General features: G+C 44.8%; 2 protein-coding genes across 9 annotated transcripts; both read left to right on the forward strand.

The window, feature by feature from the left end:
* The first annotated feature begins 76 nt into the window (after positions 1-76).
* LOC110485682 (zinc finger protein 384) lies at positions 77-6,240 on the forward strand. 7 transcript variants are annotated; one of them, XM_021556797.2, is made up of 11 exons: positions 77-272; positions 1,026-1,090; positions 1,216-1,414; positions 1,517-1,636; positions 1,742-1,908; positions 2,099-2,193; positions 3,088-3,312; positions 3,780-3,947; positions 4,386-4,464; positions 4,594-4,752; positions 4,917-6,240. In XM_021556797.2, exons 2-11 carry the CDS (start codon positions 1,031-1,033, stop codon positions 5,319-5,321), a joined length of 1,677 nt encoding a protein of 558 aa, XP_021412472.2. In that variant the 5' UTR covers positions 77-272; positions 1,026-1,030; the 3' UTR covers positions 5,322-6,240. The 7 variants fall into 7 exon arrangements, with proteins under 7 accessions (XP_021412472.2, XP_021412488.2, XP_036800165.1 ...); XM_021556813.2 differs by having other exon boundaries at positions 2,117-2,193; XM_036944259.1 differs by lacking the exon at positions 77-272 and adding an exon at positions 384-433.
* Positions 6,241-6,762: 522 nt separating this feature from the next.
* LOC110485672 (guanine nucleotide-binding protein-like 1) lies at positions 6,763-15,122 on the forward strand. Of its 2 annotated transcripts, none has more exons than XM_021556776.2 (12): positions 6,763-6,988; positions 7,875-8,028; positions 8,685-8,821; positions 9,104-9,255; positions 9,636-9,707; positions 10,275-10,467; positions 10,615-10,719; positions 11,053-11,235; positions 11,438-11,616; positions 12,048-12,249; positions 12,464-12,604; positions 13,198-15,122. In XM_021556776.2, the coding sequence occupies exons 1-12, from the start codon at positions 6,916-6,918 to the stop codon at positions 13,455-13,457; spliced, it is 1,851 nt and encodes a 616-aa protein (XP_021412451.2). In that variant the 5' UTR covers positions 6,763-6,915; the 3' UTR covers positions 13,458-15,122. The 2 variants fall into 2 exon arrangements, with proteins under 2 accessions (XP_021412451.2, XP_021412462.2); XM_021556787.2 differs by lacking the exon at positions 6,763-6,988 and adding an exon at positions 7,082-7,568.
* Positions 15,123-25,802: the final 10,680 nt, after the last annotated feature.

Raw genomic sequence — 25,802 nt, forward strand, 5'->3', positions numbered from 1 at the left:
AATAGCATATCGATAGCACCAATTTGAAGCTTCCAAAATTAGACGGAAATGACATCACCACACACTCAGAGAGCTTTGTTTCTTCACAGAGTTTAATCGACCTTCTTCGAAGGAAGTGCAGCGCAGACAAGCGACTCCATAAGGAAGAAAAAAATAGAAAAAATAAGAGAAAAAACTCGGTGAATTAGTCTAATCTAAAAGATTTGAACAGAGTTTCTGAACTGTACCGGGCTACAGGAATTCCGGGAAGGGAAAAAGCTCTGTCGGCACAGGTAAATACTGTTATTTGTCTTCATAATCATAGTATTTATCTTCCAATTTGAGCGACTTGTACCCGACGAGTCTCTTCTCAGTCTGGACAGCCGGAAGTCTGTGGGAGATTGTTTTTTTCTTCTCTCACCGCTTCAGTTTTTTTTTATCCTCGATTTCTTTGGTGCTTTGCTTTTTCTATTTTCACAGGCGTCGAAGACGCGAGAGTCCGATAACATTCCTCTCGTGGTTTTATTAGAGCGTCTAGCTAACTGTAAACGCCTAGCAAGGAATTGAAATGCACTTACAGCTCAAAAAATTGCTAACAAGTAGCAACCTAGACATCTTATTTGTGTTCGAATTATTGCTAGCTACATTGTATCATCACCAAATTAATTACTTTGAAGGGGAAAACCCATGTAATAGCGAGCTAGCACGGTCCTCCTTCCCATGCAACCACAACAATGCACAGGCAGCTAAATGACCTAACTAGCCTTTAGCAAGTCATATTATTGTCTAACCCGGGGGCATAATTATTGTAATATGTGTCCAAATATTTCAGCCATCTAACCAAATAAAGTACCAACATAGGTACCATTTAATGTTTCATTAGCTAGCTCATTCATGTATGTGAAGTGACATTTAAATGATTTAAGATTATTGTCGCCCAAAGGTGTCAGTCGGATGTGCAACAATGTAGCCAATTTTATTTCAATTGATGAGTGATTAGCTGTTTGGCCTAGTGGTGATATGGCGGTGTTACTCTTCCATTGCAGAAATTATGGAGGATTCCCATTTTAACTCTCAGTACTTCTGGTCCCCTGTGCCTGTACAAGGACAGGTACGTTTAGTGAAACATTTCCGTTTAAAATGTTAAAGTATATTGCAAGTGACACCTTTGGATTATAGCAATTACTCTTTTTGCAGTTTGGAATTTTGTAACAAGGATTTCTCTCTCACTGCCAGATTGAGAACGCCATGTTCCTGAAACAACTGAAGGACCAGGAGAAGAACACTTCGTTCCCCTCCTCTCATTACCAGACGACCTTGCTCACTGTCCCCAAGCAGGAAGGAGGGGGGCAGGGCCAAGGGGGTCACCTACACCCCCCTCACACCCAGAACATCACTGTGGTGCCTGTACCTTCCACTGGTATCATGACAGCAGGTGTGTGTGTCAACTGTTAGTCTAGAATTGATCACACTTTTGCACACTTTTTACTTTTTCCCATCTGTTTTGTATCATATTTTTATTTTCCTCTCTCTGCAGCGGGTCTGGTCATCACAACCCCTCAAGGCACGCAGCTGGTCTCTCCTGCCTCCTCCTCTCAGTCCTTCGTCTCTGGACATCCCACCACCACCATGATCGTCTCTACACTGCACGCTCCAGGTAACACACACTCACACGATTGTCTCCACCCTCCATTATCCTAACACTGAAAAATACACACTTCACTCACGTACTGTCAGACTCTGACACACATTTTTCACTTAGATAAGAAACAGGAAGGTGGAACCCCCCAGGTGGTCGTCATGCCGACACCCTCGAAGCGAGGCAGGAAGAAGAAGTCGACACTAGGGAGGGCGGGGCCTGCCGGTGGCCACACCCTCTCCGCCGGAAATGAAGCGTTGATTCTGGCTCACTTGGCGTCGGGAGGGCAGGTGAGACAGTTACCATAGTAACTCCAGCGTAACCAAAATAAAAGCTATTCCCACTAAAATATTTCCAGACTAAGCTCAGGCTATTGATTTCCAGACTAGGCAACAAAAAAGAGCCCATGTAGACTTTTACAACAGTGTGCCTTTTTTAACATGATGAACGTGATTCTAATGTTTGTGTGACATTTGATAGGTGGTTATGTCTTCGCAGCATTATATAACTGACCCGTACGACCTGGCCAACGAAGACGAGAACCACAGCGGGAAAGACTGCAACAAGACCTACAGGTACGGACCTACGGCGTCACAGAAGGGACAAAAAGCAACTATTGTGCTGTGCATCCTCATAGGAATGTGAAGCTGTGGAATGCTTGCACACCCGTATGTCTGTATGTTGTAGATGATAGAGTCAGGACAGAGAGGTTAGACACAGGCTATGGATGAACACTAGGTGCCCCTGGGCACGGGTGTTTTTCTCTTTCTCTCTCACACAGAAACTACTCCACTGCATGCTGTGGCAGCGCACACACCTGCTGAAGTATTTCACTATGTGTTTGTACCTGCACTCTGGAACACGATGTGTTATCTTTGCAGCATGGACACACGTTCTCTGCCTCCCTCATGCATCCGCTCCACACACACACACGCATCCCTGCACACATTGGACACGCACTCCTTCGCCTACTTCTGTCTGCTCCCCCCCCCCCCCCCCCCCCCCCCCCCCCCCCTCTTTATCTCTCCTTCATACAATGTTTCCCTACTTTTCAAGCTATCTCTGTTTGTCTTTCTATTTCTTGCTTCAGCAGAATCAGCTATTTTTCCTGCTGTTTTCACTGATTTTCCCCCTCTATCTCTTCCCCCTCCCTGTTGCTTGTCTTCTTTTTTCACATCCTTCGTTCATTTCATCTGCTCCCTTGTTTTTATCTTTCTATCCTGTTGTCTTTTTCATCTTGCTTTCTCCCTTTGTTTTCCACACTTGCTGTCTCATGTTTCACCCCCTTTTTCACCCCTTCCTCTCCCTTGCCCATCTCTCATACCCCTGTCTCTTTGTCCTTGCTTTTTGTATTTTCATCTGTTTCTCACCTGCTCCTGCCCTCATTTCCTTCATCCCTATCTCTTGTCTTCCCATTCTCCCGCTCTTTCTCCCCCTCCCTGGTCTGTGTGTCTGTCTCTGTCCCGTAGGTGCCGGATGTGTGCGGTGACCTTCTTCAGTAAGTCAGACATGCAGATCCACTCCAAGTCTCACACAGAGGCCAAGCCCCACAAGTGTCCCCACTGCTCCAAGTCATTCGCCAACTCCAGCTACCTGGCCCAGCACATCCGCATCCACAGCGGGGCCAAGCCCTACACCTGCTCCTACTGCCAGAAGTCCTTTAGACAGCTCAGTCACTTACAGCAGCACACACGGTACTGCTCACAGCAGCTCCACCTGACCTGCTCTACCCTACAGGCTTTACCTAGCCTGCCCCTCTCCCCTCCCCTCTATTGGCTGCTTGCACTGTGTGTGTGTGTGGAGATGTCTGTGAAAAGGCAAGACGCAGGCCATGCGTGTGTGTGTGTGCGCACGATTGTGTGTGATCTCTACTTCAAGTCCCTCTTTGTCTCTTCAGTCTGTCTGTTTGGTGTCCTTACTACTTCACTGCTGCTTCTCCCTTGCGTGTGCACACACACATACACTTATACACACGATAAGTTTGACATAATTTGGGTCAGAGTGAAATGCTGTTAAGTTTTTTTTTTTTGAAGTCAGGCACTGAGTAATACAGGGTGTTTACGTGTGATTTTTTGTTGTTTTGTTCTATCAATCAAGGTTTAAAGAAAAGCAACACTGTTCTCCCATCCTCCCTCTCTCTATCTTCTCTTCTTGCTTTCAGAAACCACACAGAGTCCAAGCCCCACAAGTGTCCCCACTGCACTAAGTCCTTTGCAAACTCCAGCTATCTGGCCCAGCACATCCGCATCCACACAGGGGTGAAACCCTACACCTGCTCTTTCTGTCAGAAGTCCTTCAGACAGCTCAGTCATCTACAGCAGCACAACAGGTAAGGGTGATGTCATGCATATCTGCCCCTTTCTCTGCGGGGGCCTTTCAATGGTATTTTATTTGGGGACGTTTCAATTGTATTTTATTTGGTGGCATCTCAATGGTATTTTATTTGGTGGCATCTCAATACTATTTTATTTGGGGGCCTTTCAATGGTATTTTATTTGGTGGCATCTCAATAGTATTTTATTTGGTGGCATTTCAATAGTCTTTTCTCTGTGGGGGGAATCTCAATAGTCTTTTCTCTGTGGGGGGCCTCTCGATAGACTTTTTCTCTTGTGGGAGCGGCATCTCGATAGTCTACAGTGGCTTCCTCTCCATCTCCCTCATCTGTAATGGTGTGGATCACAGGATAGCTGAAAGCAGAATTTGGCGGGTCCATTTACATTTCTCCCCTCTTTTCTTCTTACTGGTTGTGTTTTCCATGTTTCTGCAGGATCCACACAGGAGACAGGCCTTATAAGTGTGTTCATCCGGGCTGTGAGAAATCCTTCACACAACTCTCCAATCTACAGGTGACTACTGTCCCTTTTCTTTGGTTTTTATTCCAAGTGGTGAAAGCTTAGTAATACTAACCCTTAGTAGTTACAGTCTTACAAATACCCATTTGAAGATGTGTCCTGAATGGTCCTGTTCTGTTCCAGTCCCACAGACGGCAGCACAACAAGGACAAACCCTTCAAGTGCACCAACTGTAACCGTGGTTACACGGACGCGGGCAGTCTGGAAGTCCACCTGTCCACTCACACGGTCAAACACGCCAAGCTCTACTCCTGTGGCCTCTGCAACCGCACATACACCTCTGTAAGAGAAACACCACTGTTAAGGCACCCAGCATGTAGTAGTCGCAGACCTTTAACTTTCAACAGACATTTTCACAGGCTTCAGACAGTGTGCATGTCTGTGCATAGTGTGTGTTTGTGCACACTTGTCACCTCTCGCTTTAACCCTCTGTATTCTATTCTCAGGAGACGTACCTGGTGAAACACATGCAGAAACACAACTCAGACCCGCTCACTGCAGCGGCGGTGGCTGCTGCACAGCACTCTCAGCAGAACCAACAGAACCAAAGCCATACCCAGAACCAGGGAGGTTCTCGTGGCCAAGGCCGAGGAGAGGTCACCGATAGTGGGGCAGACCGAGCCGGAGGACAAGGTGGAGGTCATGAACAAGGACAGAACCAGGGGCAAAATCAGGGTAGCTACTCTCAGGCAGAGACGGCATCCTGCCCCTTTGACCTGCACCAGTATAAGACAGTCGCTGCAGGGGACATCCAGTTCAAAACAGTCAGTGTGGCGGACCTAGTGACCCACAAGGACCTCTGTCTCACCGTGGCTACCTCCACCATTCAGGTGGAGCACCTAAACTCATAGGGTTAGGAGGGAGGAGTGGTAGAGACTGAGAGAAACTGGAGGAGCCCTATGGACAGATTGAATAAAAGCAATACAGGGGGATATAGGAAGATGTGACTGTGCCTGAAAGGTGGGTAATGGAAGAGGAAGTTAAGAGATGTTCAAACAGAGATGGAGTCTGGAAATAGAGGACTTTGTAGTTTTTTTGTACTCGTTTATCACTTTTATTTCATTATGCCTATGTTTTTGTACTACTCTTTTATAATGGATGGCTAGTGTATACCGTTGGTAAAGGAGTGTTTCTCTGTTTGTCACTGCAATGGTGAGGAAGAGACAAAAAATGACAGAACAAAGAGTGAATGTTTTCTTCTTTTTTTATCCTCCAACTCCTCCCCACAAACACAACTTTGATTATGGTTACGTCCGTGAAGTGTATAAAACTGACAGATAACTGTTAAGGGAAATGTTTCTACTTTCCCATGGATACTATCAGGTTTTGATTACATCATCATTGTCATGATGGTTACTGTAATCTACCTTCTAAAATTGGCTCACAAATCTTTTTCACTGAAAAAAAAGGGAAGTAGGCTGTTTTTCCGTTTCTGGAAAGAAAAAAGGCCTGCAAAAGTATATATTGATGTATAATCCATACTATATAACACTTTGATATTTAGCCTCAGTCCACAAGCCAATCATAGAGCCCTGTTTACCTCACATGACCCTGTAAGAACTGGGAAGTGAATGTGATCAGCTGGTACATGTTATGTAATCCTTGTAGTATTTATTTTTTTGTGACCTAAGAATATCATTGTTATCCAAATATATTCTGACTACTTTCACTAATGTTATACTAAAGTGTATGAGCCTTTACAAATAGACTGATACATATGAAAATACAATTTTCCCTTATCAAACAATAAACCTCACTGAAGTCCAACAATTTGCCTTTCTCTATCCCTGTAATACATTGTGCATTTGCAGTAATGATAAAGGTTAACTTTGAAGATAGCAGCACCTCACCCCTTCAAATAGGCTATGCATGATGCCATTGAATTTATTGTTACGACAGAGGTGTTAGTATGATTGACACTGAATGTCACATTTGAATATGACAGGTGTAGATGTAAATTTGCCCCAATGCATGATGCATGTAAGGACTTGGCAAAGTTGGCAGTGTTGATTTAAAGTTGGCAGTATCTTATAAAAGCTTGATTCATTGACTTGCTGTAGTGTGATGTGTCATGCAAATAAGACCTGCATCACAACATTAGCAGTAATAGTGGAATCCGCGGTTTACTGTGTGGACTGTACCATTCATTCTTTAAAAAATATATATATATATATTCATATTAACTTGCCAACTTGTCAGACAACGATTCAAATCATGACATTTACAGTGTTTAAAAAATAAGTCAATATAAACTGTGTAATGACATGTATTACCATTGAATGTTTTTGTAACTTAGTCAAAAAAAAATTCTGCAGTGCCGGATGGCGTCGGATGGTTAGTGTAGGAGTCGAGAAACTTCACGATAGTAAATAACGACGTTACTGTATTTCTGCCTTAGCTAACACAAACAAACTGTACTACGAAACTGTAATTTTTCATTCAAATATGCCTCGGAAAAAGCCGTTCAGCACCAAACAGAAGAAGAAACAGATGCAAGTGAAACGGGAAAGAAAGAGAGGTAACGTGAGCTACAATGACAGAAAGTGTGCGTGACCGAAAATGCTAACGTTAGCTAGCATAGCTTTTCATTTTACTAACTTGTACGAGGAGAGTTGAGTAACTTGGCTAGTTAGCTCTGCTTTCAGGAACAATAACACTGGCATTTTACCCGATATATTTTGGACGAATTAGCTACAAATAAAGAATAGGGACGTCATTATTTTTGCCATAACGTGTGCCTTGTGTATTTGGGTCTTTCTAGCAAACGTTAACTACCTTGCTTGCTAGCTAAGGAGGTGACGACGTTATAGAGCTAGCTATGTGTGTGACCTTATCGCTGAAATTGTATTGCTGGCGTCATTCATTGCCATTGGTGGGAAAGTATTGATGCACAGAAATCAGCATCACTGTACTACACTGGTATTGTTTTCACTTTGTGTAAACTCTACTGCGCAGACTCGCTATCAAATTATGTAGGAAAGCTAGCTTTCTCAAATTGAGGGAATAACAAACGGTGTTGGAGATCACATACCTACACTACAGCTAGCAATGAAAATAGATTTATTATGAAAACGTCCACTGTCAATTTATTACGTAGGGTTAGTATTGAGACGATCACCACATTTATAGATAGCTATGTGTTATGTAATGTAGATAGCATATATTGTATGTAAATGCATGGTACACTCGATTCTAAAGTAGAACGTTGTGTAATATGGTCTTTGGTACCAAGTGCTGACATAGAGGGTAGTTTTCATTCTGTCCACTGTGTTTTTGTCCCAAATTGCACCCTATATCACCTATATATAGTGCCCAACAAAAACTTGTGCACTATATAGGGAATAGGGTGCCATTTGGGAATGGTTCAATGTAAGCCTCTGACTATGATGATCTCTCCTTCTCAGGTGAGCCAGGCTCAGGGCCCAGCAGCCGTAATGCCAGTGTGGAGCGGGGGATGGACAGGGAGAGGCAGTCGGACACCTCAGATAGCGAAACCACAGATGTCAGGAGGATAAACCAGCAGCCCGGCATCAGGGAGGGCAGATACGACCCCAATAGGTGAGTTACCAATACATTAGCATAGGTAGTATTTAGCTCTGGTCCAGGGGATTACATGCAGATGCTGAGCAAGCCACACGTAACACCCTGGACCAGAGCTAATGTAACTACATCACCTGCAATGAAACCAAAACAAAGACAGGTGTGTTATTGCTGGGCTTGAACAAAAGCCTGCAGACTGTATGGACCAGGATTGGTGACCACTGATTGCTAGGCTCATAAGGCTCTCACCAGCTGAGTGAGTTTCTGTTTTGTCAGATATCATCAACAATACCTTTTGGGAAAACATGTCATGATTGCTGCATGAACTGATGCCTGGAACAGTGGGAATTCCCTGGAACAAACTGAAGGGATAATGGAAAAATATTAATTAGAGCAATGTCTGGGTCTGTAGATATTAAAAGTAAGAGGCCGGAAGAGACTAAGTAAAAAGAAATGAGAACATGTTACTGTAGGAATCCTGAACCATGAGCAAACAACTTTCAGACAGAGGTCAATGGTAAATTACAGAAACTGCTGTTGTCAGAACAAACAACCATGTCACACACACCTGATCTTCATGACTCTGCACACAAATGGTTTTGTGTCCTTCACACACTCACCCTGCCCAATTCCCCCCTCTACACACAGCTATACTCATCTCTCTGTCCATTCAGGTTCCGTCTGCACTTTGAGAAGGAGAGCAGAGATGAGGTGGAGAGGAGGAAGAAGCTTGCTAGAGAGAAGGTTCTGGACCAGATGTTAGACAAAGACCTGGAGGTTGACATCAACGACATCTACCCCACAGAGAAAGGTCAGCGCTCTTTGACCCTGAGCCTCACAACAACCTCTTAATGCTGTTAAATAAAGGTTATGTCTCAAATGGCACCCTATTCCTTATTTAGTACACTCATTTTGACCTAAGCTATATGTGCTCTGGTCGAAGTAGTACACTATAGGGTGTGATTTGATATGTGACGTGTATCCTGAGCCTCTCAATGCTTTTAAATAAAAACCCATTCTAGTGTGAGTTTTGACATGGTCTTTTCAGTTTGTGTCACTGCTTGACGTATCTGCCACTGACCTTCAATCGCAGGTCTTGAGTTTCCGCGGCGACCTCCGTGGAATTATGGGATGAATCGTGAGGAGCTGCTGAAGAAAGAAGAGAAGTCATACCGGGAATATCTGAACGACCTGCACTCCAGAAACCCACCAGGATCCCTCAGCCACTTTGAGCACAATCTGGAGGTGAGGAAACGATATATTCAGAACCCTTTATACACCCTTTATAAATGCTTTTGAGGGAGGTGGCAGCCTTGAGGTTTGTGACCGGCTAGTTACGGGGGTGCTGTATTGTGTCAGCAGAACGTTCAATTTTGATGGATAAATAAAGAGCTATTAATTCTACAATGTTTTATAAACTTGAATGAATCCTTTAAAAACCACCTCTTTCTCTGACACTGAGCAAAACCTAGGGTAGGTAAAACCTAAATACTCTTCGTATAACTTTACTCTTTATACACTTCCTTTCTCCCCCCCTCTTTCTCTTTTTCTCCCCCTCTCTCTTTTTCTCCCCCTCTCTCTTTTTCTCCCCTTCTCTCTTTCTCTCCCCCCTCTCTTTCTCTCAGACGTGGAGACAGTTGTGGAGAGTGTTGGAGATGTCCGATGTGATCCTGCTCATCGTGGACATCAGGCACCCGGTGGGTAATCTCTTTTAAACTCCTACTGTCATTATCTGCTACTAGTCATGTACCATAGTATCATTATCAACTTACTACTGTCACCATGATAATGTAATTAATAGACACTATGATGGCAGGTAGCCTAGTGGTTAGAGCGTTGGGCCAGTAACCGAAAGGTTGCTAGATTGAGTCCCCGAGCTGGCAAGGTAAAAATCTGTCGTTCTGCCCCTGAACAAGGCAGTTAACCCGCTGTTCCCCGATAGGCCGTCATTGTAAATAGGAATTTCTTCTTAACTGACTTGCCTAGTTAAATAAAGGTTAAATATAATAAATAAAAATTATGCTTTGAACCATATGGTGAAATGCGTACATAGAGTATCCACCAGGTGGAGCCACAGACAGGGTAAGTTATACATGGTCAGTACCATGTATAACTTGACTATGTTCATGACTATGTTGCTATGGGCCCTGGTCAAAAGTTGCGCACTATATAGGGAATGCTATAGTACGCGGTCTATAAGTCGTTTGCCAGACCGAGCATGCATGTCTTAATGAATGTGTTCCTGGTGTGTCCCTCCCATGCAGGTGCTGCAGTTTCCCCCAGCGCTGTACCACTACATCACTGGGGAGCTGCAGAAGCAGGTGGTGGTGGTGCTGAACAAAGCTGACCTGTGTCCCCCTCCGCTGGTGCTGGCCTGGACACACTACCTCCAGACACAGTTCCCCCACCTCCACTGTGTCTGCTTCACATCACACCCCGGCCAGCCATACAGCACAGGTGGGTGGGAGTGAGGGTCGTTGTGCTGAAGCGAAAGTGATAAACAAATCGAGGGACAATGATGAGAGCTGATTGGAGCTGTTGAACTGTGTACTTGATCACCAGGATAACCTATTACACTGTCTGTATCTGTTTCTGTGACTCTAGTGCTTCAGAAGAAGAGGATGAGAAAAAAGGGTACATGTGGGTGGGGACATGCTGGAGGCCCCACCCACATCCTGAAGGCGTGTCAGGAAATCACAGCAGGAAAAGGTTAAAGGGACCCACCCACCTGGGTGGCATAGTACCTATTTCACACATGTATTGCTAACCATGTAAGTCTGTAATGACTTAATGCTTTGGCCAGGTACTTTCCATAGCATCCATAGCATAGCTCATTACTAATGAAGGATTAGTGTCTTCATACAAAGATCTGTGGGTGCAGGGTTGTAAGGGTATATCATAGAAGAACCAACACTGAATGGAAGTAGTCTTACAATAGGCTGAAGACAAGTAATGCCGCTTCCCAATTCTCCACTTTTTTCCAGAAGTGTACAGAATGATTGGCTGTAGGGAGTGTTCACCATTGTTACCCCCCCCTTGTAGTGGACTTGTCCAGCTGGGAGAAGAAGATCCAGAGAGATGCGGTTGCTATGGGATCAGAGGGAGAGCAGTCAGAGGAGGGGGCCGACTCTGTGCTAGTGGAGCACCAGAGTGATGTTGCCATGGAGATGAGCAGCCCCTCCCAGGAGCTGTATAAAGATGGCGTACTCACGCTGGGCTGTATAGGTGAGCGGCCATTTTGGAAGCTTGCTTTCCTACCTACCAATCAGTAATCTGTCGTCACTGATTAGTAAATAAATTAGTAATAAATTAAGTCATGCTTGTGTACCTCAAAGCTTTGTTCCCCCACCAGCCCCCTCTGGCATTCAGAAATATTTACTACAAAGGGAATATGGATATACATGTCTCTCTCTCCCTCCCTCCCTAGGCTTCCCTAACGTGGGGAAGTCATCAGTATTGAACAGTCTGGTAGGTAGGAAGGTGGTGAGTGTGTCTCGAACCCCCGGCCACACCAAATACTTCCAGACCTACTACCTCACACCCACGGTCAAACTGTGCGACTGCCCTGGACTGGTCTTCCCTTCACTAGTCAACAAACAACTACAGGTAACTGAGAGGAGGGAGTGAGTAGGGTATAAGTGTGTATGTTTGTGTGTACTATGTCCTCCCATTCCCTTAGAATCCCAGGTCAAATCACTTTTTGGTGACAGCCTGTGGAGGAAATGTCTTGGAGAATAAAATAATAACTGATATTCCCTCTGGCCATTTGAAGGCTGTCTTTGGAGTAGAATCATAATCTGTACCACTTTTAAGTCTCAACTACTGCGGAGAGCTTTGTATATAAAAGCAATCATTACCCATCAACCCTTTTCAAACGTATTTTCTAAAACAAATTCCCTCTATATTTCTCATTGTGCTTTACTCTTTCTAAACACTTTTCCTCCATTCTTTTGTATCTACGCCTCTTCCTCCATTTCCCCCTCTCTCCCTTCCTCCATTTCCCCCTCTCTCCTCTCTATCTGCCCCTTCCTCCCTAGATCCTAGCTGGTATCTACCCAGTGTCTCAGCTGCAGGAGCCCTACAGTTCTGTGGGTTATCTGTGTGAGCGGACCCCCTTCCTGTCGGTGCTCAAGCTCCGGCACCCCAGCGTGGAGGGCCCACAGCATGCACCCAAGGGAGGGGAGAAGGAGAGAGAGCAGGGACCCGAGCACAGCTGGACAGCCTGGGACGTGTGTGAGGGTAAGGACCACCTCCAGTCTGGCTCTAGAACCTATGGTCTGGTTCTAAACTGTTGAAACACGCCCTCTTGTCTGAATGTCAGGGAGACATTTGGGAAATTCTCAGGAACAGTTGAAATTATAATACAACAACAATTTATCGTTTTTTGTTTTCTCTCCCTACCCCTCTTTCTCGTTCTCCCTCTTCTCTTTCTTTCTCCCTGTCTGTCTCACAGCCTGGGCAGAGAGGAGGGGTTATAAGACAGCGAAGGCAGCTCGTAACGACGTGTATCGGGCAGCTAACAGTCTGCTGCGGCTGGCCGTTGACGGGAGGCTGTGTCTGTGCCTCAGACCACCTGCATATAATGATCAGAGAGGTCAGTACACAGGTCATACAACTATCAGAGAGGTCAGTACACAGGTCATACAACTATCAGAGAGGTCAGTACACAGGTCATACAACTATCAGAGAGGTCAGTACGCAGGTCATACAACTATCAGAGGTCAGTACACAGGTCATACAACTATCAGAGAGGTCATAGATCGGTCATACAACTATAAGAGAGGTCAGTACACAGGTCATACAACTATCAGAGAGGTCAGTACACAGGTCATACAACTATCAGAGTGGTCATAGATCGGTCATACAACTATAAGAGAGGTCATAGACCAGTCATGACAACCAGTGAGGCATCAGGCATATCACTTCATCACTACTGTACAGACAACAGAGACTCATATTTAAAAGGGAAGATAGACCAACACAAATGTCGTCCGTGAACAGTGGGCACGCAGGGGAAGGTCAAATCCCAGCAGGTGATCTACTGTGCACGGCTGATGTTCATGTTGATCTGGTTTCCAACCTTTAAACTGATGACTGGGGCTTTGTACAAAAAACATGAAGAAAAATGTTTATTTGATTGCTTGATTGATTGATTAATTATTCAACCAATGGATTTGCGCTATACAGAGCAGTGGGAGTCCCACCCAGACCTGGCAGAGATCATCGCTCTACAGGGACGGAAGGAAGAGGGGACAGGGGAGAGGGAGGAGGAGGAGGAGGGGGAGTCCAGCTCTGAGCCGGAGGAGGAGAGGGATAGGGATGCTGATGATGATGGTGATGATGATGAAGATGAAGGGTTTGGACACCCAGCAGTGAACGAGAGGAAGGGGCCAACCAGCCTCACAGTCAATATGTTCGATGTCCTCCGGGAAAATGAGTGCGAGTGAGGGAGAAAGAATGAATTAAAAATACAAAGTGCTTGATCTCTCCCTCCACTCTGCACCTTCATTCTATTTTCCTTTCCTTGACTTGCATTCCTTTTACATTCTGACTCTTCTTTCCTCTATTCTCTCTCCCCGCCCCTTCCCCCTCCCAGAGGTTACTAAAAGCACTCTGATATTGTATAAAACATTTTCATTTCTCCATGCTGTGCCTCTGCTCTGCTTGTACACCCATGCAGCTGTACTTAGACTGCGTTTAGACAGGTAGCCCAATTCTGATATTTTTTCCACAGATTGTTCTTTTGACTAATCACATCCTATCTTTTCACATCCAATCTTTATCACAGCTGATTGGTCAAAAGGCCAATTAGTGAAGGAAAGATCAGAATTGGGCTGCCTGTCTAAACCATTGTAGGATTACAATTTTTTTGTTTTTGTCATTTTCCTGCATGTAGGATTTTACTTTTATTTCCCTTAAAGCTGGTAGGGGCATTGTGGTGTATTAATCATTGATTGGTTTTCAATCTGTTAATTGATAAGTGGCCTCACAGCTGAGATGCCAAAGGTCATTAGACCATAGAAATGTAATGGCTTGAACTGACACGGTTCTGGATTCAATCTCATGTTGAAGGTCACACAGTCTAAATGGGGATTAGACATTGATGATGTCATCCACATGGGACTTCCATTTGGGTGCCAGTGCAGATTTATGACATCACTGTCTAATCCTGGTTGATTTCACTGTGTACAACAGTATGATAGTACTTCTGTAGAGTCGGGATGTGTGGAATTCGGCATTCCATGCTGCTTTCAGTGGTAATAATCATTGTCAAACCCATTTATATGATTCTACCCAATTCAGTGTTCTATTTTAGGGTCCACTAGGGGCAGTGTTTGTCATTCCTGGTGCAGCCACTCACGTGCAGCACTGTATCATGCAAAACTGACTGACTGACTTGATAAAGAGAGAGTTTGGCCACTGCGGTTTCAACCAAAAAGCACTCTGATGGTATCACATGGTTCCATAGCAGCCAATATTGACCAATACAATAACGGTCCTGTTATTGATCCTAAATTATACCAGCTACGCAAACCAGCTGAGTAGCTAGAATTTAGAACGAGAGTCTAAATTCTGGAAGAATGGAACGACATTAATGTTGGTTAAACTTCCATCTCTATGGCTCTGTTCTAATGTTACAATCTGTTCGGGCTGGATTCTAGTGTGCTGTTGCCTACTGTTGTACCTCATTGTTCCTGTTCTACTGTATTACATGTCACTCTGAGGGAACACAACAGCACAGTGCTGCGTTACCATGTAACAACATGCACTGTTCTGGTCTATACCAATGGCACACTGAGAAATATACACACTAGGGCCATAGGTTTTTCCTGTCTGTGTGACTGATCCGGGCCGGTGTGTGTCTAAGCAACAACTAGGGACCCAGCAGAGGTTTTCCTACCCACGTGACCAGGAAAAACTCCTTTCCCTAATACACACCTCTCTGGTTTCCGATATGGAGATAGATGTGTTAATGCTCTTTGTTTGAAATTTAAACAGACTTGTAAGTGAGTGTTTGGATTGTGTATTTTCTGCATTCTTTATTTCATTCCTTAGTATACTCAAATGACAATGAACTGGACTGCTCTCTGCAATAAAGATAATCCATGGAACAAGGTCTGTCTGTCTTTTTATGACAGGCTCTTTCTTCACACATGTACTTTAGCAATCCTATAAGCGGCAATTTGGGATTGGTATATACATTTTTGGACTTTTAAACACATTTTTTATAGTCATTGATTCTTCATAAATATAATGTATAAATGCCTAATGAGCTTATTTCAACTGTACCCCATCCCTCAGCTGTCAATCAAAAAAGTGGTGGGATGCTGTGTTGTTTGAATCTCAGATTGCCCATTTAAGATACTGGCACACAAAATAAGTACACTAGGATACCACCTTTTCAGTTCGTACAATTTCTGCCCTGCTAGAACTGCCCCGGTCAACTGTAAGTGCTGTTATTATGAATTGGAAACCTCTAGGAGCAACAACGGCTCAGTCGGCGAAGTGGTAGGCCACAAGCTCACAGAATGGGACCGCAGAGTGCTGAAGTGTGTAGTGAGTAAAAATCATCTGTCCTCGGTTGCAACACTCACTACCGAGTTCCAAACTGCCTCTGGAAGCAACATTAGCACAATAACTGTTCGTCAGGAGCTTCATGAAATGGGTTTCCATGGCCGAGCAGCCGCACACAAGCCTAAGATTACCATGCGTAATGCCAAACGTCGGCTGGAGTAGTGTAAAGCTTGCTCACATTGGACTCTAGCAGTGGAAACGCGATCTCTGGAGTGATGAATCACTCTTCACCATCTGGAAGTTCGATGGACGAATCTGGGTTTGGCAGATGCCAGGAGAACGCTACCTGCCCCAATGCATAGTGCCAACTGTAAAGTTTGATGGAGGAGGAATAATGGTCTGGGGCTGATTTGAATAGGAAATCAATGCTACAGTATACAATAACATTCTAGACGATTCTGTGCTTCCAACTTTGTGTCCCTTTCCTGTTTCAGCATAACAATGCCCCTGTGCACAAAGCGAGGTCCATACAGAAATGGATTGTCGAGATCGGTGTGGAAGAACTTGACTGGCCTGCACAGAGCCTTGACTTCAACTCCATCGAACACCTTTGGGATTAATTGGAATGCCGGCTGCGAGCCAGGCCTAATCGCCCAACATCAGTGCCCAACCTCACTAATGATCTTGTGGCTGAATGGAAGCAAGTCCCGCAGCAAGGTTCCCACATCTAGTAGAAAGCCTTTACACAGAAGAGTGGAGGCTTTTATAGCAGCAAAGGGGAGACCAACTCCATATTAATGCCCATGATATTGGTATAAGATGTTTGACAAGCAGGTGTCCACATACTTTTGGCCATGTAGTGTATTAGTGTACCATGATATTACACCATCAACGTCAACTGTGAAGAGGCGACTCCAGGATGCTGGCCTTCTAGGCAGAGTTGCAAAGAAAAAGCCATATCTTAGACTGGCCAATAAAAAAAAGATACAGTTGGGCAAAAGAACACAGACACTGGACAGAGGAACTCTGCCTAGAAGGCCAGCATCCCGGAGTCGCCTCTTCACTGTTGACGTTGAGACTGGTGTTTTGCAGGCACTATTTAATGAAGCTGCCAGTTGAGGCGTATGTTTCTCAAACTAGACACTCTAATGTACTTGTCCTCTTGCTCAGTTGTGCACCCAGGCCACCCACTCCTCTTTCTATTCTGGTTAGAGCCAGTTTGCGCTGTTCTGTGAAGGGAATAGTACACAGCGTTGTATGAGATCTTCAGTTTCTTGGCAATTTCTCTCATGGAATAGCCTTCATTTCTAAGAACAAGAATAGACTGACGAGTTTCAGAAGAAAGTTCTTTGTTTCTGGCCATTTTGAGCCTTTAATCGACACCCAAATGCTGATGCTTCAGATACTCAACTGGTCTAAAGAAGGATAGTTTTCTTGCTTCTTTAATTGCAAAAGGGTTTTCTAATGATCAATTAGCCTTTTAAAATGATAAACTTGGATTAGCTAACACAACGTGCCATTGGAACACAGGAGTGATGGTTGCTGATCATGGGCCTCTGTACACCTATGTAGATATTCCATTAAAAATCAGTTGTTTCCAGCAACAATAGCCATTTACAACGTTGTCTACACTGTATTTCCGATCAATTTTATGTTATTTTAATGGACAAAAAAATGTGCTTTTCTTTCAAAAACAAGGACATTTCTAAGTGAACCCAAACTTTTGAACGGTAGTGTATATTTGACTAAAACATCATTTCAAAACTTGCTTACATTCATTTGTACCTGATCACACGTGTATCTCTCTATTATGCGTGGGGATACTAGGGAACAGACTCCCAACATTTTTTAGCACTTGGAGCTGATTTCCTGGTGTTTTTACAATCCTTTATGTTCAACGATAAAAATAATAATACTCAGAAAACTTGGGGGGCCAAATAAGACACCCCCGGGCCAAGTTTGACTGCCGCTGGGGAACCCTATGTATGCTATCATGTTGAAGCAGAAAGTCATCATAGACATCCATACTGTCTCTCTTGGCAGTGATTGCATCCCAAATGGCACCCTATTCCCTATATAGTAGTGCACTATACAGTGTGTGTATCTGAGTGCATTGGTTATCTATTTCATCCCTGTTCATTTCCATCCATCCAGTGGGTTAATACCACAGATGATCTTGAACGGTTTCTGTCCATCTGATCAACACCCCAAACTATTCACCACCTGATTTCCAGGGATCAACCTTTATGGTAGCAATTATACCATCACATAGAAAGCAGCCTTGAGATTTATTAGTACATGACACCATAAATATAAAAACTGTTAATTAAATTCTGGTGTGTCAAAAGAATTTACTGCCAGCAGTATGTGTTGGTCGCGCTAGTAATGCCCATGTGGTTTGAGTTAAGAGTTCAGCTTTTCAGGGAGGCTCACTGTGGAACTCTTTTCTCATGATGTAATCGGTGCCTTAACCCCCTTTCCCTTCCTATCCTGACAAACACAAACAATTACAGACATAGACACACACATGCACACTTCCTACCCTGGCACAAACTCCCTCTCCATGTGCCCCCTCAACCAGCCAATGCCTAATGTGTGTGAGACCAGATGGTAATGAATAGGTCATCTGGACCCTCTATTTCTGAAACTATCCGCCTCCATTGTCGCAACCCCTATTACCAGCCTGTTCAACCTCTCTTTCATATCGTCTGAGATCCCCAAGGATTGGAAAGCTGCCGCAGTCATCCCCCTCTTCAAAGGGGGAGACACCCTGGACCCAAACTGTTACAGACCTATATCCATCCTGCCCTGCCTATCTAAGGTCTTCGAAAGCCAAGTCAACAAACAGGTCACTGACCATCTCGAATCCCACTGTACCTTCTCCGCTGTGCAATCTGGTTTCCGAGCCGGTCACGGGTGCACCTCAGCCACACTCAAGGTACTAAACGATATCATAACCGCCATCGATAAAAGACAGTACTGTGCAGCCGTCTTCATCGACCTTGCCAAGGCTTTCGACTCTGTCAATCACCATATTCTTATCGGCAGACTCAGTAGCCTCGGTTTTTCGGATGACTGCCTTGCCTGGTTCACCAATTACTTTGCAGACAGTGTTCAGTGTGTCAAATCGGAGGGCATGCTGTCCAGTCCTCTGGCAGTCTCTATGGGGGTGCCACAGGGTTCAATTCTCGGGCCGACTCTTTTCTCTGTATACATCAATGATGTTGCTCTTGCTGCGGGCGATTCCCTGATCCACCTCTACGCAGACGACACCATTCTATATACTTTCGGCCCGTCATTGGACACTGTGCTATCTAACCTCCAAACAAGCTTCAATGCCATTCAACACTCCTTCCGTGGCCTCCGACTGCTCTTAAACGCTAGTAAAACCAAATGCATGCTTTTCAACCGATCGCTGCCTGCACCCGCATGCCCGCCTAGCATCACCACCCTGGATGGTTCCGACCTAGAATATGTGGACATCTATAAGTACCTAGGTGTCTGGCTAGACTGCAAACTCTCCTTCCAGACTCATATCAAACATCTCCAATCGAAAATCAAATCAAGAGTCGGCTTTCTATTCCGCAACAAAGCCTCCTTCACTCACGCCGCCAAGCTTACCCTAGTAAAACTGACTATCCTACCGATCCTCGACTTCGGCGATGTCATCTACAAAATGGCTTCCAACACTCTACTCAGCAAACTGGATGCAGTCTATCACAGTGCCATCCGTTTTGTCACTAAAGCACCTTATACCACCCACCACTGCGACTTGTATGCTCTAGTCGGCTGGCCCTCGCTACATATTCGTCGCCAGACCCACTGGCTCCAGGTCATCTACAAGTCCATGCTAGGTAAAGCTCCGCCTTATCTCAGCTCACTGGTCATGATGGCAACACCCATCCGTAGCACGCGCTCCAGCAGGTGTATCTCACTGATCATCCCTAAAGCCAACACCTCATTTGGCCGCCTTTCGTTCCAGTACTCTGCTGCCTGTGACTGGAACGAATTGCAAAAATCGCTGAAGTTGGAGACTTTTATCTCCCTCACCAACTTCAAACATCAGCTATCTGAGCAGCTAACCGATCGCTGCAGCTGTACATAGTCTATTGGTATATAGCCCACCCATTTTCACCTACCTCATCCCCATACTGTTTTTATTTATTTACTTTTCTGCTCTTTTGCACACCAATACATGACCATCTGATCATTTATCACTCCAGTGTTAATCTGCAAAATTGTAATTATTCGCCTACCTCATGCCTTTTGCACACATTGTATATAGACTCCCCCTTTGTTTTCTACTGTGTTATTGACTTAATTGTTAATTGTTTACTCCATGTGTAACTCTGTGTTGTCTGCTCATACTGCTATGCTTTATCTTGGCCAGGTCGCAGTTGCAAATGAGAACTTGTTCTCAACTAGCCTACCTGGTTAAATAAAGGTGAAATAAAAAAAATAAAAAGGTTTCGAATGAGAGGTGGGAAAATTAACAAACAACAGAAACACCGTTAAGCTTGGTAGACACTGTCCCCTGAGTGGACACACACACACGTGTGAAGCTGAGAGTACAGGTGTTATAATGGGCCCTTATTCTGGCTACTTACTGGGGAAACAGAATAGAGAGGACCCCATAAGCCCAAACCCAACACCCAAAGTTAACCTTATTACTACAGCACTTACTTGTTCCCCAGGCTAGCATTGGGAGGAAGCATCTTGTGAACAAGATTTCCACAACACCAACTGTGGGACCAAAATACCCAGCTGGCATGTACACCTGTATGGTCACTAGAGGGCTTTCAAGCCTTGCAGCACCATTGCTGTCTGGAGTTGTTACTGGTCAGGTTCTGCTGGCCTATTGTGCACAGGGTTCTCATTGGTGGTGTTAATAGTATGTACGTGCAGTATGTGCTACATGATATCACATACATGACTGGTTTTTACCTTTACATAGGTGTGTCATGGACTATTGAGTATCTCGCTCTCGCTCTCTCTCTCACACATACACACATACAGTTGTACACACACAGAGGTGCACACTCACCCTCTACTTTCTCACAGACGTACACATACTGTATTTTATCAGACTGTAATTCTGTATTTACTCACAGACACACACACACACACATACCTCCCTTATATGATTCAATACCAGGCGGTTGTCTCCAGCCTGCTTCCGTGTGGTGCGTCATTGTGGGGGTCAGGGCAGCCTCCGCCGGCAGATTGGGTGTCCTGATCTCCCTGTCTCAGGCTTGTTTTAACTAGGGAAACACACTAGGCCCAAACAGAGTACCCGGGGAGATGAGAGAAGACTAGGAAGCCACCTTACCACTGGGTCTACTGGGTTGAGCCCATCGTCACTGCTGTTCTGGTTGATGTTATTCCTGTCTTGTGTTTGTTTGTCCCCTGAAACATTCTGCAAAAGCTTGATCTGTGAGTAAAAATAGCAATCGATCATACCCAACAGGCTGGTGCAAAACATGTCTTATGGTCTCTGGATATTGTTTGCTAAGGGACAGAGCACTCCCAGAAAATAACTAAGAGGACTTGAGATGAAGGGGAGGAGACGAGGAAAGAAAGCCACTTTAGACTAGACTGTGCTATAATGTAATGCTGAATCTTATAGATGGGTGTCCTCTACTCATCTTCTCTTCTTCACTTTTACTAATCTGAAAACACAAAGTAAGGGGAAGCAAAATGGTGGAGGTCTACTGGGAGTGTCTAGTTCTTTCATGAAGGAGAGGCCATGGCAATGAAGCCTGTTACTATGCCCCTACTATTGACTTACAGCCTCATTGAGAGAGAAAGCATATCGTGTCACAAACTTGGATGCTCAGTAACAGTCAGTCTCCATTGTCCTGGAGGGACTCATAACCAGGGAAACACACCCAGCCCCAGTTCCTCTGTGAGGAAAAAACAAGTCATGATGAAGTACTGTCACACCCTGATCTGTTTCACCTGTCTTTGTAATTGTCTCCACCCCACCCATCTCTCGTCCATCTTCGCCATTATCCCCTTTGAATTTGTACCTGTGTTCTCTGTTTGTCCATTGCCAGGTCGTCTTGTTTGTCAAGTCAACCAGTGTTTCTGTTCTCAGCTCCTGCTTTTCCCAGTCTCTCTTTTTTCCGCCCTCTTGGTTTTGACCCTTGCCTGTCTTGACTCTGAGTCCGCCTGCCTGACCACTCAGTCTGACCCTGACCCTGAGCCTGCCCGCGGATCTGTACCTTTGCCCCACCTCTGGTTAACTGACCCTGCCTGTCTTAACCTGTCTATTGCCTGCCTTAACCTGTCTATTGCCTGCCCCTGTTGGAATATTAAACCATTGTCAATTCGACCTTGATTCCTGATAAGTAGCAACTATTTACTAGTCTGCTGGTACTACTTTACTGTACATCAGACTATCAACAGTTGGCGGACTGATCTAGTATCATTATGACAACATTAGGTAAACTAGTCCATACATGTCCCAACTGTCATGTTTTATGACGTTACACAGAAATAACACTTTCCCTACATATTTCTTTCACAATATGTCAGCTGAGCTGTTTGCCTTAACCTGCGCTTGTGTGTGAAAACTGTTGGCACTGCTTTTAGTTTGGGTGAGGAGCATCACTCTAGGAATACAAACTCATTGTCATTAAAGGGGCTGAGATGTACAGTAGATGATGCTGAACTCATCATACATAGTCATGTTTGTCTGGCTGCATGAAGCCTCCTGTTATTTGTGTGTGTAATTCCTCTTGTTTTCAGTCTGAGGTTCTGTATACTGTATGTGTCTCTGAGTGTGTGTCCATGCTTGAATGGGTCCCCTTCAGTCATCGACCGCAGGCGGCGTGTGTGTTTGTCTGTGCCCCTGTTTGTGAGTTGGAGCCCATGTGTCAATAGGTATTTTTAGTGCTGCCTCTCACTGCATTGCAATGGCACTCCTTCGCACCCCTTTGGACCTCCCCCACCCACCATGTCTACCCTCCACCTCCACCCATCCAATCCCTCCGCCATAACATTCCCTCTCACTGGGAGAGACTATAGAGCTAGCCAGCAACAGTCAGGGTGTAACTTTAAAAAGGAGAGTGATAGTTTAGAAGCAAGAGGAGCACAGACAGACGGTAGGGGATTGGACGACTCCAGTAACCATGGTGATAGTAGAACCCGCAGGCAAGAGTGCGCATGTTTAGGTTTTTGCCCTCGCACTACACAGCTGATTCAAATAATCAAAGTTTGATTATTTGTTCATTCATAAATATGTGCTTCTGCTTCAATGTTTGCACACAGAGAGACAAGACTGTAGGTGTCTGTGTTTGAGAGGCTACAGTGCGTTCATAAAGTATTCAGACCCCTTGACTTTTTCCACATTTTGTTACGTTACAGCCTTATTCTAAATTGATTAAATTGTTTTTTTCCCCCTCAAACTACAAACACTACCCCATAATGACAAAGCAAAAACAGGTGTTTTTAAAAAAAAATATTACATTTACATAAGTATTCAGACCCTTTATTCAGTACTTTGTTGATGCACTTTTGGCAGCCTGTAGTTTTCTTGGGTATGAAGCTACAAGGTTGGCACACCTGTATTTGGGGAGTTTCTCCCATTATTCTCTGCAGATCCTCTCAAGCTCTGTCAGGTTGGATGGGGAGCATCGCTGCACAGCTATTTTCAGGTCTCTCCAGAGATGTTCGATCGGGTTCAATTCAGGGCTCTGGCTGGGCCACTCAAGGACATTCAGAGACTTGTCCCGAAGCCAATCCTGCGTTGTCTTAGCTTAGGGTCGTTGTCCTGTTGGTAGTAGAAGTCTTGGTGGTTCCAAACTTCTTCCATTTAAGAATTATGGTTGTTCTTGGGTTCCTTCAATGCTGTAGAGGTACCCTTCCCCAGATCTGTGCCTCAACACAATCCTGTCTTGAAGGTCTACGGACAATTCCTTCGACCTCATGGCTTGGTTTTTGCTCTGACATGCACTATCAACTCAAGGACCTTATATAGACAGGTGTGTACCTTTCCAAATCATGTCCAATCAATTGAATTCACCACAGGCGAACTCCAATCAAGTTGTAGAAACATCTCAGGGATGATCAATGGAAACAAGATGCACCTGAGCTTAATTTCGAGACTCATAGCGAAGGGTCTGACCTTGATACTTATATAAATAAGGATTTTTTTAAATATATTTTTTAATACATTTTCAAAAATTTCTAGGAAACTGTTTTTGCTTTGCCATTATGAGGTATTGTGTGTAGATTGCTGTGGATTTTTTATTTATTTGTTATACATTTTAGTATAAGGCTGTAATGTAACAAAATGTGGAAAAAGTCAAGGGGTCTGAATACTTTCCGAAGGCACTGTATTCAGTTGAGAGATTTCCCTGAGCTACTGTTAGTGTTGGAGAGAGGAGTGATAGTAGGATGCTAATGCCCCGACTGACAGAGTGAATGAAAGAAGGTGTAATTGGACAAGACAATGGTTCCGTGACTAGACAAAGTGAATTAGGGCACATCCAATGGGGGCTATAAGAGGAAGTCCCTAATCACTATAGTTAGACACTTTAGAGAGAGGAGAAGAAAGGGGGAACATTTTCATTCACAGGCTGAGCAAGACAGGAGTGGAGAGGGGAGGGAGGGAGGGAGAGAGAGGGAGATTAGAGGGGGGAAACTAAGTGTAACCCTAGAGGGGTTTGAGTGACAGTTTGAACAGGGGGCGATAATTGTGGGAGAGCCGCCCAAATGCCATAGCGACTGCAGCAGTCCCCTTCTGCTGCAGGGTGTGTATGTGTCGTTTGTGTGTACTACTAGTCGGGGTGTGTGTGTTGGTGTGTGTGTGAGTGCTACTAGTCAGTGTGTGTTTGGTGGATGAAGGATTGCGGGGGATTTCTGAGAGGAGTAAAGGAACCCGACACCCAAAAGAAGTCTTCCCCCCCAAACACCACTCCCCACCCAGCCCTCCAGGAGGAAGAGAGGACACAAGTGCAGGCCATGGCGGGGTACAGCTGAGAGGGTCTCCAGAGACCTCCTGACTGTGTGAGGGGTCGTCTGGAACACCCACCTCAAAGCCTACCCCCAACCCCCCCCACCCCTTCTCCTCTGACCCCACCACCACTATGATCCCACCAACCAACATCACGTCCACCTTCTAGCACACAACAGTGTAGCAACCCACCACACAACCCTCTGGCCTCCACAGCACAAACCTTTGAGTGGGATCCCTTTCAACGACGACAAACACAGATGAAATAACTGAGACAGTTGTTAAATACACACTGATCAATCCATGTATCCGTTAATGAGTAGAGCATTTCACATAATGGCTGCCGCACCTCTTCGGAGACAGAAACATTGATTTGCTTGCTGTTACACAGTATGCTGCTAAAATGCTCTTTTATTACAGTACATGAGCTATCAATCACCTCTATAACCACTAGGATTCAAAATGTCCATTTAACTCTATCCTCTAAAGCCACAGAGTTTTCTGGCTCTCTTGGCTCTCATTTGTTTGCTTGTAAAACAAAAGCTCCCCCCAACACACACTGAGACACTGACACACACACTGACTGAATGATTGACTGGGTGTAAAACTGAGTTGGGTATGGGAATGTGCCAGGTCACAGAAAGAACTGTGAGGAGAGTGAGAGGAGCTGACCACCGCAGATTTTTTACACTGAGCATCCAGAGGAGAACTCCTCAGGGGCTGTGCCGCACACCCTGACCCCCACCCAAGAACCTTCCCCTGGGGCAGACATTGACCCAATGACCCCTGAAGCTTTACGACTCTTACGACACTCCAGGGACCAATTATAAACAACCCACCCCGAGGCCTAGGATATTGATAGTGACAAACACAGACAACTCACACTAAACAAACACATGTGCATGCATAATGCATACCCACACCCACACACACACACACACACACACACACACACACATAGTCAATAAACACGCTGCATATTGAAATAAGTGCTGTGTTCTCAGTCCATTTCAGAGGTGACATTGAAGAACAGAGTGGAAAGCCCATGAAAGAGAGGGAGAGGGGAAGAGCGAGAGAGAGGGGTAGTGTCACTGTACAGTCTGTGTTTTCAACAGTCATTGAGATTTTGAGAAATTCTAGTGATTCTGAGAGGCATTTAAAAATGTTTTATTTACCTAGGCAAGTCAGTTAAGAACAAATTCTTATTTTCAATGACGACCTAGGAAATGCCTGTTCAGGGGCAGAACGGCAGATTTGTACCTTGTCAGCTCGTTTGAACTTGCTTCCAGTTACTAGTCCAACGCTCTAACCACTAGGC

This window comes from Oncorhynchus mykiss, chromosome 2 (genome assembly GCF_013265735.2).
Source record: "Oncorhynchus mykiss isolate Arlee chromosome 2, USDA_OmykA_1.1, whole genome shotgun sequence".
In the NCBI taxonomy this organism is placed as follows: Eukaryota; Metazoa; Chordata; class Actinopteri; order Salmoniformes; family Salmonidae; genus Oncorhynchus; species Oncorhynchus mykiss.

Coding starts and splice junctions, on each gene's coding strand:
- LOC110485682 (XM_021556797.2), top strand. CDS start 1,031: ATGGAGGATTCCCATTTTAACTCTCAGTACTTCTGGTCCCCTGTGCCT. Junction 3,313..3,779: donor CACTTACAGCAGCACACACG/GTACTGCTCACA, acceptor TCTTGCTTTCAG/AAACCACACAGAGTCCAAGC. Junction 3,948..4,385: donor CATCTACAGCAGCACAACAG/GTAAGGGTGATG, acceptor ATGTTTCTGCAG/GATCCACACAGGAGACAGGC.
- LOC110485672 (XM_021556776.2), top strand. CDS start 6,916: ATGCCTCGGAAAAAGCCGTTCAGCACCAAACAGAAGAAGAAACAGATG. Junction 6,989..7,874: donor GAAACGGGAAAGAAAGAGAG/GTAACGTGAGCT, acceptor TCTCCTTCTCAG/GTGAGCCAGGCTCAGGGCCC. Junction 9,256..9,635: donor ACTTTGAGCACAATCTGGAG/GTGAGGAAACGA, acceptor TCTTTCTCTCAG/ACGTGGAGACAGTTGTGGAG.